The sequence below is a fragment of the Nothobranchius furzeri genome, chromosome 12 (genome assembly GCF_043380555.1).
Source record: "Nothobranchius furzeri strain GRZ-AD chromosome 12, NfurGRZ-RIMD1, whole genome shotgun sequence".
Classification (NCBI taxonomy): domain Eukaryota; kingdom Metazoa; phylum Chordata; class Actinopteri; order Cyprinodontiformes; family Nothobranchiidae; genus Nothobranchius; species Nothobranchius furzeri.
In genome coordinates this window covers 53,634,058-53,649,774 of record NC_091752.1, presented here as the reverse complement: position 1 = coordinate 53,649,774, position 15,717 = coordinate 53,634,058, and the positions used below count along the sequence as shown (strand labels likewise).

Sequence of the window (15,717 nt, the reverse complement as noted above, 5' to 3'; positions counted from 1 at the left end):
CCTATATGGACCAGAGGAGTCGGGGAATATCCAGCCTAGTAAAAAGCCTCTCTAGTTTCATCAAACCTGGACTGATGTGGTACCTACTACATCAGTCCAGCAGTGAGTTCACCAACAAAGGCAAAGCTCTGTTAGTATTTTAAAATAATATCAGGAAAAACAGAAAAAAATCAAGCAGAGGACGGCTCAAATGGATAGTGGTAACAACGGGGGGAGCTACGTTATCAAGTCCTGCTGTGTGAATTTACTCATTATCCTAAAATCACTTATCAAAAACACTAAGCAGTATACGACTGTAAGCTTTACATCAGAAACTACGTCTGTCAGAAAAGAAAAAGTGCATTTAAACCATTGTTGAAGAAGTCATCTGGCGCTCATTAGGTTCTTTATTTAAATAGACTAAAAACAAGCAGCAGCAGCAAAAATGATTCAGGATCAGCTTACAGTATTACATCAGACAGCAGCCTATTCCTGGATTACTCTACGGTCAGTTTGAAGAAACACACACACACACACAGCCTCTGCACTATGGAGAATATGAAGGACAAGAAAGAAAACAAGCATCCAGCCTCTGAGTCACGGCAGCTCCCTCATATGGACGGTTACAAACCAAAGAGACGTTCACAGAAACATGCAACCAAAGAGGTGATCATGCAGAATCCTTATTGCCTGGAGAGGAACTTATTCAACTAAATGTTAATAGAGACTCATGAAAAAGTCGATGCAACTTTGCAGTAAAAGGTGCAGCGATTGTTTTGTGCACAGTAAAAGCATCTGTTCTGGCTCTGATTCCAGACCTGTGAAAGCTACGAGTGAGTCACTCTACATGCGCTGTAGTATTTGGGACTGTGGCACCCTACGCTGGTTTGGATAATTCATTTCTGTACTCACCCCCCCACCCCACCCCCAGTCCACTCAGCAGCTGTTTCATGAGGACGATCCGTTGGAGGCGGGGGAGGTCAAATGCTGCCCTGATTGTGCCCTCGCCTACTTTAGATCCCTGCAGAGGTGTTGGCGAAAGTCGCTTTGAGTGTGTAGCAAGTGAGGCGTTTAATCTGAGAGGTATATTTATAACCCCAGTTGACCCTCCCACACCCACCACCCTCCTCCCACCCTCCCTGACGGAGACGAACGGCCCACGGGGGCAGGAGGCCATCCGTGGGGTGGAGGTTCGAGGCCCGTTACGACCCTCCAGCTTTAGTTTCTCCCCGTGGTTTGGGCAGTGCAATGAGTTCCCCGGTTACCCTCCCACTGATGAACCTGGAAAGACAAACGGAAACAAGCCGCAGCTTTTCAGCCATCAGAGGAGAAAGTCAGATTCTGGATCAGAAAGCGACACTAAATTAATCAACTGTCACTGAGCTGGGACTGTCATCACGTTCAGGAGGACAGGGAGGTGATGTGACCAACAGGAACTCACCTGACAGGTCAGAGAGGGGTCACGTTAGACTCCGTAACAGGCTGACAGGCGCTCTTTTAACAAGGGAGGGAACTGCTCAGAGAACTTTTGCCAGTTCTCTTCTCCGACCTGATCCTTGAAGCCGTGCAGGATCTAGGAAAAAGATGCAACGCTCTTCAGGAATCCTTCTCATCTAAAACATCTGGAAACATCTCAGAAGCTCTTCGCTGCACTGCTAAAGCTGTTGAAGCACAGACGTTTAAAAGCAGGAACCACCACATCTCTCAGAGTTATGATCATCCACAGCATGAATCAGATTTCGAATGTCTGATGAGATCTTCATCACAGAGCGTGGTGAGCAACACGACCACCCGCTCTTCCCAACGAGACGCTCACCTTACAGAACATGTCTCTCAGGTCCTCCTTTGGGTTGACCCATGAAGCCACAGCATCACAGAAGAAGATGAAGTCCTGGACACGTGTGATGCGTTAGAAGCATGAAAACTAAATCCGACCTCAATTATCTCATCACCACCCTCACCTGCACCACTCCTGCAGGGTTCACCTGGATCATCACACAGATTCCCCGGAAGGCTGAGTCCTTCTCCTCGTTATCTCGGATATTCCTCAACGATGTGCACCTGACACAGAATAACATGTATACATTCTAAAATGTCTTCATGGGTCACACATGGGTAAAGTAGTCAAGAGGAGAATGAGGCACTTTAAATTGTTCACAGAAGCCTCACCATGGCCTGATGAAGCGCTGCAGCTGTGGTGCTACCTCCTGAGGACAGACGAAGCCTAGCCTGCCGATCGTGATGGCTACACACGCACACACACGCAGCAGCAGATGAAACTTAACTCCTTTTCACCATTACTCATAAACCTTACATGTACTGGTGAGGTTTTGTGTGCACCTGTGTTTTCCAGTAGGGTTTTGGGGGTGTTGGGTCTGTTGATGATCTCTACCAGGTGAGGCAGCACCATCCCCACGTAGGGCTGCATCTCTGCACCTATAAACACGGTGGAGTCAAACACAGTTACGGTTACTGCCTTTGTGTTAATATCGTTAAGAGTCAGTGGTGACCACCAACAGACGTTAGAACTTGTTACGCTACTTAGCCCGAATCTACCTTTACTTCCTCTGAAAGACGCCAAAAGAACGACTCGTTTTTCTTTACCTAACACCTGGGCTGCTTGATTATGGGGAAAACCCATTTTTATGATCGTTTCAAGCTTAACTCTAAATTGTAATAAAAATGGATGAACTGCACAGCTACTGAAAAACAAAGTATCTCAAATTTTTATTTTCTGTAAATCCAGGACAGACAGAATCACATTTTCTGTATTAGAGCATTTTGCCCTCCGCTAAACCCTGACGAGGACTTTAGTTTCATGGCACCATTTAGCCAACAGTTTTTCTTGAACCAACCCTCACCTGGTTGATGTCCTGCAGGCCAACGTTTATAGAAAACAGCCCAAACGGCAGCAGGACATCGAAATCTAAGCTATGCCAGGAATCTACAGCAGGAAGTCAGCTCCGTCTGCATCACAAACTACAACAGCACCGCCTTATGTTGGCTGAAGCTAATCGCATCTGGATCAGAAAAGTGTTTTGGGAACATAGTGTATCACTGGATGTCAATGAGCTGGGTGTTTCATCATGTCCAGATACTGACTACTTCTCATTCATAGAGCAGGGATCCATGTTGAAAACGTACCCATCTGCATAGAGATCTCTCCAATGGCCCAGGTGGCGTTGTTACACACAGAGATAAACTCTGGGTTCAGGTTGAGACCCAGGATGGGCATAAACTCCGCTGAAGGGCAGGAGAAAACCGGTTACAGGGAAACTACGACGTGCTGAAATCTGATAATCTGCTGAGATAACTCACCAACGCAGGGTTTCACGTGAGGGAAACAGGCCTTCGTTAGATCCCCCAGCAGGGCGAAGGAGCTTTGTCTCACTTCAGGCATCGTGTCCTGTCAGAACCAGGCGGTTAACAGTCAGAGTGAAGCGGTTTGGAAGAAACTGAACTGAACGTGAAAACTCTCCACCATGCCTGCATGCACTGAAAAAGGAGGGTCATGATGTTGGAGCGAGCCACCAGCTGTTCCACGTGACCCCCGAGACCCTCAGCCAGTCCGCTCAGCAGATCCAAGGCTACGATCATGAAGTCCTTATCAGGAGCCTCGTACTGGTCAGGATGCTGGTTGTACATCTGCACAGAAACGCATCTCAGACTCACATGTCCAGTCTACAGCTTTGAGTTTGAGTTTGTGTCCTCACCATGGCCTGAGCCAGCGTCTTCTGGACCAGCGTGACACAGCGCTGGTAAACGGGTTCGCAGTACGGCAGGAAGCCACTCTGCAGGGCCGTCGCCACCGACGACAGACACTGCAACAGAGACCAAGAGTTTGATTTTGTGAACCTAAATACAACGAATGACATGCGAGACAGACAGGATTCAGATTTTTAAACTGATAAACATTTTAAATAAAGCGTTAGAGGCTTCTTACCTCCAGTAGAGGGAAAAGATCCTTGTCTTCATCCTTTAGCTCGTTCCACTTTGCAATCAGAGGAGGCATCAACTTCTGGATGTACTCCTACAACAAATACAGAGTCGAGTAAAGCCGTGTTTCTGTTCCGCAGATGCACGGTTGGATAATTCACGTGCATCTCAGGTTTTAAAGTTTTATTTGTTGTCGTGAAAACTAAAGTTTTAAGATGTTAGAAATATGTTTACACTGAGCCGAGCAGAGGGGTCTCTTTAGTACTAAAACTTCACCTACAACCAAACAGAATAGGAGCTAAAGCACTGCATGCTGGGATGTCTATACACACACACACACACACACACACACACTTACAGGCTGATTGAGATGGTGACCCACTGAATCTGCCAGAGTTCCGATAGCATCGTACAGGATGAGGAGGTTCTTGTGTTGGTACTTCCCGAAAGCGAACACTAGCGTGTCCAGGATGAAGCTCAGGTAGGGTACGAGCTCGGTGCACGCCTCCTCCTCCAGCGTGGCAAACGCACTGAGAAAACCCAAACACACATTGTCATTTATTCTTACATCCAGCTTCAGTCTGGGAATAAAACGACGAGATGTGGATCAGAAAAATGTATGGGAACAAAGTGTATCATTGTTTCTCAATGAGCTGGGTGTCTCATCACGTCCACATGAGGAGGACAGGAGGAGCAGGAAGCTGCTCACCTGCAGGCCGCCTCCTGCACCCTCTTGTTTCCGTCCAAGATCCGTTTCAGGAGCTCGGTCATGAGGGGCTTGAGGTAGGAGTCGGGGGGCTGGGAGACCACCCAGTGTGCGTAGCGACTCAGAGCCCAGCAGGTGATGGAGCGGACCAGGGCCTTCTTATCACACAGAGAGTTGATCAGGTGGGGGACCAGCTCTGGCAGGTAGGGCACCATGCCCTGCATGCAGCCTGAGACGGGAGGAGGAATCCAGTTAGAGAACAGAAACGCTCGGGGAAAAGGTCCTCCTGCAACTGGACACTGATGAGTTCTGGACCTTCAGACTAGATGTGTGCCTTAAGTTCTGATTAGGGCTGAGGCAATAATCAATTAATTGTACTACAGAAAATTTTTCCAGCCTCAATATATCGAGGTTTAGAAATGTGCAACTCTATTATTTTATTACAGAGTGAAAGTCCTTATTTATTTATTTATTTAGAAGTTCTGGACATTCCAGTGTTAAATAAAGTTTTAATTGTTGCATTTTAAAGGGTGTACTGCATTATTGTGATATATTAACATCACATAAGTGGTTATTTTGGTCTAGATAATGTCGACAATAATATCGTTTACCATTAATAATTTGTTGGACAGTATATCGTCCGGCAAAATGTGTTATCGCTCCGGGCGTAGTTCTGATCAGCAAAACAGACATGATGATTATCTGAAGAGACGTTTCTGATTTGTTCAACAGAAACGTGAATTTTTAAGAGACTGCACAGTTAGTGAAGATGTTTTACATGAACCTAACCGAAAAACACCGGAGCATTAATATATGAGAATCTATAGTTAGTGAAACCTAAACAGGAGTCGTGTTCATGACTCGGAGTCTCTGATCCAACTTGGCTTTCATGACCAGACTAGAGCTTCACCTTCAGCTATGGCCCCCAGCACCAGGATCCCAGACTCTTTGATGACCCAGTCTGGGTGGAACAGCAGCCCTTTGAGGAGCGGCAGGAGGTGAGGCAGCAGCTCGTCCCGGAACACGTTGGCCAGAACATCGAGCGCCGCGGCCGAACATTTCCCTGCATCAAAAACGAAGCGTTAACGATCACTCAAAATTAATAATCAGCTTTTAAAAAGCTTTCTGAATAATATCCGTCATCAAGGCTTCTCGTCACTTACTCAGATTCCAGTCACACAGTGTGTCGTCATCATCATCTTCATCGTCGTCCCCATCCTCCTCTTCCTCCCCTCCTTCGTGCCGCAGGGTGACGGTGCGTGACTTGTGGAAACGAGGCTTGATGTCCTGCTCGCTGTCTGGAACCATCTCATCCTCCTCCACGTCGCCCTGGAGATGAAGAAGAGACTTCAGTGGCATCAGAACCACTTAGAAACATCTCAAAAGTTTGTTTTCTTCACCTTCAGTAAAATGATGTCGATCTCTGAATACTTCATGCCGTTGACTAAAATTGGGACCAGCCTATAGAAGCAGGGAGAAATGATGACATCATCAAACATAACAAATCAGGCGTTGAAGGGTTTTGAGAGACTGATGAAGCTCTAAGGGACTCACTGCACCAGATGTCCGGACAGAACCTCCTTACAGATGGGTTGTTCTGCTATGGTCAGCCAGAACTCGCAGGCCTCCAGAGCCACGTTGTCATCGGGGTCCTGAGTCCGCTGCAGCATGTACTGAGACCCAAACAAGACCAGAAAATAAAAACCTGATAAATCCGCTCAAGTGCAACAGCCCATTACTGGGTCTCAGTAGATCCGGATCAGAAAGTTAGGAACTTCAGGTATCATGAGGAAAATCAATGAGCTGGGTTTCTCATCACATCCAGAAGCTTCTGCTCTAAACCAAAGTGTGTCTGTGGAACGGTGCTCACCTGGATGAGGCTGTGCATGTGGGGGATGAGACGATCGATGCGGACCTCCAGTAACATCACCAGACCTCGGCAAACGTTCTTCCGGACCTCGGTGTCTTCATCTGCTGCCAGAACAAACAGGCTCTAAAGAGAAGGAGAACAACATTATTTATGTGTGGCTCAAACATGGCCGACTTCACAGGATAACGACCCGTAATACAATAAAACATGTCCTGCATAACGATACGTTTTCTGATAGTTGAAGCAGCTCAACGGTCTACAGATTTAAGAGGACACCTTTGGTTTTTGAGTCTGGATTAAAAATGTCCAAAAGCAAAATGGTGTAATGGTGGTGCCAAGTCAGTTACTCTCATAACTAGTCAGTAACATCTGACCTGACTCCTGTCATAAGCAGGAAACTGGTTCTTCTGTCAGAAACGGAGTGTGTGCACACACAGCTCACCTCTATGAACGTGTCGATGTTCTCCATCAGAGCCTGGGCTCTGCCAATGATGAACTGGTTCACACAGGCTATAGCATGAGACCTACAGGAGGATCATCACGTTAAACCATCAAGTTTCAGTTTTTTCACCACAGAAAGTTCTACTGACACAGCAAAACACACCCGCAGGGTCCACATTTAAAGTGTGATTAAAAATAGACCTAAATAATTATTAAGCTCTATAAACAACCTCAGAAAAAAGATCCAAACAGGATTGACAAGCTAACAGCTAGTCACTGCAGGCTGGGACCAGAGTGGATTGCAGCCATCTTTGATTCCACAGAACTCTATTCAGAAACCTGCAGTCAATAATATTGTAATGAAGAGATTTTAATATAAACTAAACTCAGCTGCTAAAAATCCAGCAGGATTATTAATATTTCTGCTAGAATTAATTTGTTATGCAATAATTAAAACCGGGACAATTTACAAAGGAGTGCTCGTCAGGTGGCAGCGACTCATTTTAGTCTCGATCCTGTCTGAACTAGCCAAGGGACATGGAAATAAATATTCCTTCCACCCCTCCTATTAAACACTAAGTAGAGAGTAAAAGAAGACGTGACCCTTAAATTCAAACGTTTCAGTCTCATTTGATACACGACACACTAGTGAACTGAGTCGAGGTTCAGAATTCCAAAATGAGGAGAAAGCCAAACTTCGGGCTGTTTCTGCCGTTTGCTGTAATGTAAACATTTCTGTGTAAAAACAACAATGAATGTAATTCTGCAGCCATAGCTCTGTGGACATATGACTGAAGTTTATATCTTTGGTACGTTCTTGCTGAGTCTGATTTCTAATTCCATTTCTGGTTCTTTTTTAAAACACAGAAAAGGTTTCTTTTTACCTTGCTTGCTGTCAGCTTCGTTCGCGGCTGCATTAGCTCTGAAGAAGTTTGCAGCCGCAAACAAAACTGTCAACAAGCAAGGTAAAAAGAAACCTTTTCTGTGTTTTAAAAAAGAACCAAAAATGGAATGACCGAAGTTTAGATGTGAAAACTGCTGAAAGTTACAAAAAGCCATTTTTAAAGAGGGCCCCCTGGACCAGCTGTTCTATCGATAGTTCAGTCAGAACCAAAAACCATTTCTCCAAACTGAGGTTGTTCCAAGAGCAGGTAAGAGATGACTTCATCTTTTTTCTCTCTCTTAAAAACGTTTCATCAGATTTTTTCATGACATCTTTAAATGCGACACCTGCGTTCTGAGTTCTGGCTAAAGTCCACGCAGCTGTTCCCGTGGGTCCATCAGAGCATCTGGATCAGACAGTATGAATACCACAACACCTTCACTATCAGTCAGAGGTTAGTGTGCATCACACCCAGACGCTAGCATCTCACACCCCACCCGCATCACTTCCTGTTCTCTCCTGTACCTAATCTTTGGACTGCAATGCTTGAAGAACTGAAGGAATTTAGGAATCATAAAGTTGAGGGGTCTGTTCAGAGCGTCGCTGTCCAGCAGCTCCGATGAGTCCTCGCAGATCTTCTGCAGCGCGCCAAACGAGCCCTGAGACACGGACATACACACAGAGAAGCTGTCAAATCAAAAAAAGCAAACATACACGGACACAGAGGAGAGAACGAAACCGCATCAGAAGATCAAACATGTTGACTACACACAGCAACATTTCTGTTATTTTACACCTAAAACAGTAAACATGCCATCTTAGAGAACTTCTAACCCAGACAAATCAATCCGATCCATTATCAACACCTCCTTTGTTTTCAAATTACACAAAATGTGTTTGGGAGCTAGAATAAAATAAAGCAAAGGTGAGGTAGGTGCTGACCTCACAGGTGTTGTAATCCTCTGAGTTGAGTAAGTTGCAGAGCTGAGGCAGCAGCTCGGGCCAGGTTTTCAGTCCTCCTTTGGAGGTTATGGTAGTGATGAGGATCCCTGGAGCAGAACAAAAGGAAGGGATGAAAACGGCTTCCTGATCAAAGTTCCTGTACCCACAGCTCTGGATCAGACGGTATGAATACAGTTCCCCCAGACACTCAGATGGTTAGATAAAGGTGGAGACTAGGGATGGGTACCGAATTCGGTACTTTTTAAGGTACCGACCGAGCACCGATTAACTTCATTTGAAACGGTGCCTCGTTTCGGTACCCGTCCTTCACAACGACAACTTGCCTAGACAGCTGCACATGCGCAAGAGCGTTATGTCATTGGTCGCTGCGAGCGAGTTGTAAACAGAACAATGTTAGCTTGATTTGTTAGCTTCCGTTTCACTAATGGTGCGTTCGCTTTCTCCTCGGAACTCAGAAATTCCGACTAAGTTTGGCTTCACTTTACTAAATGCGACGGGTGATTGGGTGAAGATGAAACCAGTGACAACGATTCAAGTGTGAGGCATCATCGTTTAAATCTGCTCCAGCAGTTAAATAAACTGTTTAAGATAATGTTAGCTTCCTATGCCACCATTATCATCTAATGGTGCGTTCGCTTTCTCCTCGGAAATTCTAACTTCCCAGTAGGAAAAATCAATTGAAAAAGGACGGTAAAAGGAATGAAGATACGCAGTAAATTTAGTTCACAGTAAAGATGTTTGCTTCAGTTTAATTATCAGCTTATAAAACTACAAGGACCATGTTAAAATACAAACAGTTGTATGTTATTTATCATGATATTTATCAAATATGGTTATATATTAAGAAAAATATATATTTAATTATAAAAGAGAATTAAAAATATATTAAACACTCAAAAGTATCGAAAATTGGTACCGTTAAGTACCGGTATCGATTCGTAGGTACCGGGAATTAGTACCGGATCGATTCAAATGTCAAAGGTACCCATCCCTAGTGGAGACGTCTTCAGATGGAGGTTAATCCTCTAAACTCACCAATGGTGGCGCGGATGAGTGGAGAGGGATCCCCGATGTTGCTGAGGCATTCCTGTTTGATGAAGTCCGACACAGTCGGGGGGAAGTTCTGATAGTGGGCCTTAACATTGTTCTTCAGTATCAAACCACTTAAGGAACGAGTCGGCTCATCTGAGGTGAAGAAAAAACATCAACGTGTGTCAGGAATGGGACCTATTTTCTACCTCATGTACCCACAGACAGCACTGTGCTGTCAGACACGAGGAGGCGTTTCATCACCAAGTACATACTACATCAACATCAATCACTTTGATGGTTTTAGGGCTTTCTGCTAAAGGATCACTTCTCCCATTAATGACACTGAAATGTTAAGCTATTGCTCTGGAAAGCCGGCTGATCTGACCGACAACAGCAGGACAACTCACCTTCAGTCTTGAGTCGTGTGAGGACGAAGATCAGATAGTTGTTGAAGTCAGGGTACTGATTGAGTTGTTCAAGTTTCTAGTCAAGCAGTTAAGGAACATTTAGTTTCATTTCTCAAAGTGGACAGCAAAAAAATAAAATAAAAACAAAAGTTTGAGTTGTGCAATTAATCATAACTGGATTAAAAAGATCACGGGATTAAATACAGCTCAGAGATAAAAAGTACTCAGTCAAAATCCACCTGGCAGACCGCTTGAAGCTAATGAATATGGCAGAATGAGGGCAAAACACAAGCGGAGTAGGTTTGATTGGCTGGTGTCCACATGTCTCCTAAACTAATTTCTGAATGTTACAAAGATATACGTTTGCTACATTTATGACATAAATATACCTGATAAATGTTTAGGTTATATTTGCGTCATTTTGGTCGCTTAATTTATACCCCGGTTACCACTACTCAACAGTGCCCCCTGGTGACAAACATCAGCACCTGAAGCATCTTTAAAATGTGTGCTCCTGGCATTTCTCAACTCTTGTCCTCACTCGTCAACACCTGTTGGGCTCAAGCGGGGTTGTGGGGAGCTGATCTATAGCTCTCATAGCCAACAGACACGAATTCGCCATTAGGTGTCAGCGGCTGACCAAAAGGACCGCTTTCCAGGCCATTTTCATAAACCAACTAAGTACATGAAAATAAGCAGCATTCACATCACTTTAAAAGTTGTGGTTCCTAAATTACCAACAAAGAAAAATGCAACAGAACAGAAATAAAACTTTTACGGTTAATGTTTAGGCACGCTTTTTGGTGCTGATCAGCGACATCATACACCGCTGAAACGGTCGCAATATGCCGACATGTTAGTAAAGTCCTGAAATTGTATGGAAACACAGACTGAGATGACAGAGTTATTGTATCTCTCTGTCAATTTTCCCTCTCCCAGAGCTCCCAAGGTAAAAAAAAAAAAACAACTACTGGGCTTGAGGTGGGGGACACCCTGGACGGACCACCAGTGTGTCACAGCGACATACAACCTTTCACATCCACTCACACCCAGGAACAGTTAACCCATACATGTTTTTGGTCTGTGTGAGGAAACCGGAGAACCTGGAGAAAACCTGTGCATGCATGGAAAGAACAGAAAAACCACAGCTGGGATTTGAACCTGCAACCTTCTCTCTGTGCTGCCATTTAGCCAATTTGATTGGTCATAGACATAAATAGCAATTTCAATTGACCAAAACGTTTCCTGTTCCTAACCATTTGTGTCTAGAGCTGCAGCAACACCAGCTAAATGCTGATTATCTCATACTTCACAGGCATTGAGTTGTACTGATGCATAGCCTGAAATGACTAGAAGGATACTTGTTGAACAGCTCTCTGTGTGACGGTGTCAGGTGACTGAGAGTCTTTGAGCAGCTGGAGGACCTGCTGAAGTCCCTGCTCGTCCGGCTGCCACTCCATCCTGTAAAACAGAAAATAATCCACATTTACTTGTTTCTGGGTTACATTTACATCCTTTAGATTACACAGATTAGACATGAAGGGACCGGATCAGACAGTATGAATACAAACACCATCAGAGACAGTCAGGTGGTTTTAATGCATCATCTCCAGTCCACACATGTATATTTGGAGAAGAAACATGATCTATGTACACAATAACAACAGCACGAGGGTAAACTCAGTTGTTTTAAGCATCCGATATATGTACAACTCCTGACCTGAACCAGTTAATAAATCAGTGACATAACTTCGTGGTTAGCTAATGATTGACTTTAACAGGAAACTGATGGGTTTCGGTAGGAAACACGCAGAAGCTGAAATAAGTAAGAAATTAAAATAAACCTCAAAAACATCAACACCAACATTTATAGCGGCGACAGAAAAAACAAAGAGTGGAAGAAACGAGCATCTGAAATCGCCATGACCTGGCTTAGCTTAATCCTGCCCCCACCCCCACGTCGCCACCCGGGCCTGTTACGGAAACATTATCTCCGTACTTCTTGTTCCGAAACCGAATTCAACACAGAAACATTTATTGGTGCGTGGGCCTGACGTGCGCGAGTTATCCAAAGAGGGTCGTGAGAAAAGCAGTGCTATTAAAACATAAAAGTTAACCTGATTTAACTCAATAACCAAATATACATGAGTAAATCATAAAGTACAACATTTAAAACTAATGAAACAACTGTAATATCCTCGGTTTGTGACGCTTTTCACAACTTCACGCGGTTCTAGCAACCGAAGTTCGCCCTCGGGCCTAGACCACCGGTTAGCTCCCGGCTGGGTGATCACAACGTGCCCGTTCTAAATAACAGTAAAATGTCGCCTACTGGAATCAATACACTGTGATATCTAAAAAATACTCAGGCTAAGTTACAACATAATGATTCTGTTATAAGCAGTCACGAGTTAGGAAAAACACAAGAGCCTGTAACGCCACAAAGTCGATGAACACGTTTTCCAGGCAGCCGTTAGCTAACACACCAAGCCGCCATAAACTGGGAGCTAATGCTACTAAATTCTACCACAGCGAATGTTGATTGCTAACGCTTTAGCAAAATTTCACCCAATAAAACGCTACGACAAATGTGATTAACCGTTTTATCAAAAATAAGTTGCTGATATTTTACATACAATCTTGATTTGAAAGTTGAACAATCAGTTCCGAGTACCTCTTCTTCGGCTTCGTTGCAGTTCTTGTTCAAATGAGCACGCCGACTGAAATTGACCCACCACGGTTTCCGTTCTGAGACGTTTAGGTAAACTCGCGAGATTCCGACTGGAAACGTTTTCAATGGAACGCCACGTTTGGATAGATTTCACAGATATTTAGTTTTACTGAGAAGCCCCCTAGAAACAATGTAGTAAAACCGAATAATCTTAAAATAACCAACCAGTTCTATCCACTGGTGGCAATATAAATAACAACTGGTACCTAAAGTTGCAAGCTAATAAACAATGTAAAAGCATTAAATCACACCTAGTTTCTTAAAAGTTTGTTTTTATAGTCATGTTTTAATTCTTTAACATGGTCTTGATCAGTTCCGTGTGTCAAAGCTTCCCCTGAACTTGGTTGCCTTTGCATTCATTTTCAACTGGATGCCATCTTTTTTCCGCAGTGTGCTTTAAAATAGGAACATAGCAAAGTGGAGGATCAAAGAAAACCTGTCAGTCTGGACAAAACAAATCTGTTTGCAGAGGAATATCTGAAAGCTACATATTTCAGACACAACTGATACAGAGATGTCATCTAGTGTTATATTTTTTTAAACAATAAGTAGCTCTTTGCAATCAGAATCAGAATCAGATTAGGTTTATTGTCATTGTCAGTGAACAAACAATTCACAAACTAGGAACTTACTTCGGTACTAACGTGCTACATATAACATGAATAATATAATTAAAAATAGAATATAGTAGAATAAAATATAATAAACTAGCATAAAACTTTGCTATAAAAAAGGCAGGTAATGGTAATAATAAAAAAGGCAGGTAATGGTAATACAAACACCCCATCCTGGGAGTATCCTGGTGCTAAAATGCTATTTTGAATCAGAGAAAATAAATATATTTAATTGTAGAAACAAATATTTAAAAAATTAGATGACCTGCACAGCATACTTGGCAATAACTTTAAAAAGTTCATTTTATTTTTCAAGCTTATCGAAAATAAAATATACAGTTTCCCACCAATATGAGTCAGGACAAAACAGGTTTTAAAATAAATATATTTTTTAAATGTACACTATATTCATTTTAATGATCGATTTGTGTAAAGTCCAAGCTAACCATGTAAAGGTGCAGGTTCTAAATAAGAAACATATTTTTAACTATTTCACTTTTTTCGAGTAAGAACTCGATTTGTGACAACTCCATCAGACACATTAAAAAGAACGCGCTTTTAATTTATGGAGTCCAACAAGAATCTAAAGTTCTAAACTATATTGTAATAGGTTTTAGTTACACGTATATGTAATAACATTCACGATATAAACTGTAATTGTAATTTTACACTTTTAAGAAAAGTTGAATCTCTAAAAATCTCTATTTTAAAACTCTGCCTTTGATTTTAAGGTTCTAAAAATCAATTATTTAAATAAGTGAGACATAAGAGTCAGTAGATCAGATGTGTCTTTATTACATGAAGACCAGAAAGTGAAGTAAGAATAAACATTTTCTTTTTAAAAATTCAAAAACATACATCTGACGGTGTTGACCAAAAACTGATGGTGTTGACAAAAATGTGTGTGAACTACTATTTAACAAACAAAAATGATTTTACTTTTAAACTAATGGAATATTTAATATTTTGACAATGTTACAAATATATTATGAACTGAATGCAACATCTCTACAATTATCAAAATCAGAACGATGGAAGACATGGGTCCTTCTGTTCTTGCTTTCTTCTCTCTCTTTTTGTCTTTCTCTCCTTCACTTCCACCTCTCCTGTGTGTTTGGGTGTACATGGTAAGTCAGAAACCATGTGGGGTGTGTATGGGTGAGTGTGTATGTTTGGGTTTATGCGTATGTGTGTATATGTGTGTGTTAGTACAGTGAACTATTGTGATGTTAAAATAGAACTTGTCAGCAACGGACGGCGAGCATGCTCACGATCTATGAAGTCAATCACATCAGGGACTATGTTGTAGATCTCTCGTGTTCTTGATTGGACTGGTGATGCCTTTCCCATTGGTTTCACAATTATGTCTTTAACTGGGCAGAAACAGACATCGTTCCTGCCATGCTTGGGTTTAACTTTTGCTGTTGGACCATGGGGATGCAGAAACTCCACTTCCACATCTTGATGCTCAAGATCGACAGCAATGGTCTTGGCTAGCCACCAGTGGTCATCACATACTACTGCTAGCCAGTCTCCTTCATGAAGGCCGCTAACACTTGTTACTTTCATAGTACCTTCAGAAGCTCCTCATCCCACTCCTCCTCTATCCCTTCATTGTTCTTTTCCCATCTCCTCTATCAATACGGCCAAAGGTCTTTTCTTTGCCCTTCTCTGGTGACTTTGCAGTTTCTCTGGGTAACCGTGGAAAAAGAATGTTGTGGGCAAACCAACATCTGGCTGCAAAAGCAGGATAGTTGTCTGTGCTGGGTCCTGTTCTCTTGTGCGATGACCTGGTGTATTTGTCTAGTCAGTGGAACTTGTTTGAGAGGCTGGATTAAAAGTGCATCATATATTTGCATATCTTCTTCTGTAATGTAGTGCAACTGAATGCCCCTCAGACTGTTTGAAACCTTTTCAAGGAATGTCTTTCCATGGGGTCAAGTCATTTCCTCTAAGCACCAGGTTGTCAGCAGTTCTTTTCACGGTTCCACCAATGCCATCTCGGCACCCTTACCATGGGAAGTGGGGAAGAAGTTCCATGTTGCTCTTTCAAATCCAAGTGTAGGTGGGATACCAGACAGAAAAAGAAATTCTTCCTGTCCTTATACTATTTACTTGGATTATCTGACCAAAAGTGTACAGTGGTAACGTGAGG

At 43.0% G+C, this 15,717-nt stretch overlaps 1 protein-coding gene and 1 non-coding gene across 4 annotated transcripts; both read right to left on the bottom strand.

Moving 5' to 3' along the window:
- Positions 1–1,118: 1,118 nt before the first annotated feature.
- On the bottom strand, positions 1,119–12,976 carry LOC107376609 (transportin-2). 3 transcript variants are annotated; one of them, XM_015945791.3, is made up of 25 exons: positions 12,892–12,976; positions 11,579–11,678; positions 10,218–10,293; positions 9,814–9,963; positions 8,758–8,864; positions 8,341–8,474; positions 6,934–7,015; positions 6,492–6,614; positions 6,176–6,294; positions 6,022–6,082; positions 5,785–5,950; positions 5,532–5,684; positions 4,625–4,850; positions 4,274–4,445; positions 3,923–4,009; positions 3,693–3,800; positions 3,466–3,624; positions 3,298–3,385; positions 3,124–3,222; positions 2,320–2,415; positions 2,149–2,224; positions 1,941–2,040; positions 1,796–1,870; positions 1,421–1,552; positions 1,119–1,260 (listed from the first exon to the last, which is right to left on the bottom strand). In XM_015945791.3, the coding sequence occupies exons 2-24, from the start codon at positions 11,675–11,677 to the stop codon at positions 1,445–1,447; spliced, it is 2,664 nt and encodes an 887-aa protein (XP_015801277.1). In that variant the 5' UTR covers position 11,678; positions 12,892–12,976; the 3' UTR covers positions 1,119–1,260; positions 1,421–1,444. The 3 variants fall into 3 exon arrangements, with proteins under 3 accessions (XP_015801277.1, XP_015801278.1, XP_054606492.1); XM_015945792.3 differs by having other exon boundaries at positions 12,854–12,947; XM_054750517.2 differs by lacking the exons at positions 10,218–10,293; positions 11,579–11,678; positions 12,892–12,976 and having other exon boundaries at positions 8,341–8,502; positions 9,814–9,916.
- On the bottom strand, positions 11,763–11,830 carry LOC129167000 (small nucleolar RNA SNORD41). Its single transcript, XR_008565873.1, has one exon. It is a non-coding gene; the product is annotated as a small nucleolar RNA SNORD41 (small nucleolar RNA).
- Positions 12,977–15,717: the final 2,741 nt, after the last annotated feature.

What these genes read in the sequence shown, in the direction of transcription:
- LOC107376609 (XM_015945791.3), bottom strand. Translation starts at nt 11,677, where the DNA reads ATGGAGTGGCAGCCGGACGAGCAGGGACTTCAGCAGGTCCTCCAGCTG. An exon ending in TCGACATCATTTTACTGAAG is followed by an intron (nt 5,951 to 6,021) that starts GTGAAGAAAACA and finishes CTTCATCTCCAG; the next exon opens with GGCGACGTGGAGGAGGATGA. An exon ending in ACCCTGCAGGAGTGGTGCAG is followed by an intron (nt 1,871 to 1,940) that starts GTGAGGGTGGTG and finishes ACACGTGTCCAG; the next exon opens with GACTTCATCTTCTTCTGTGA.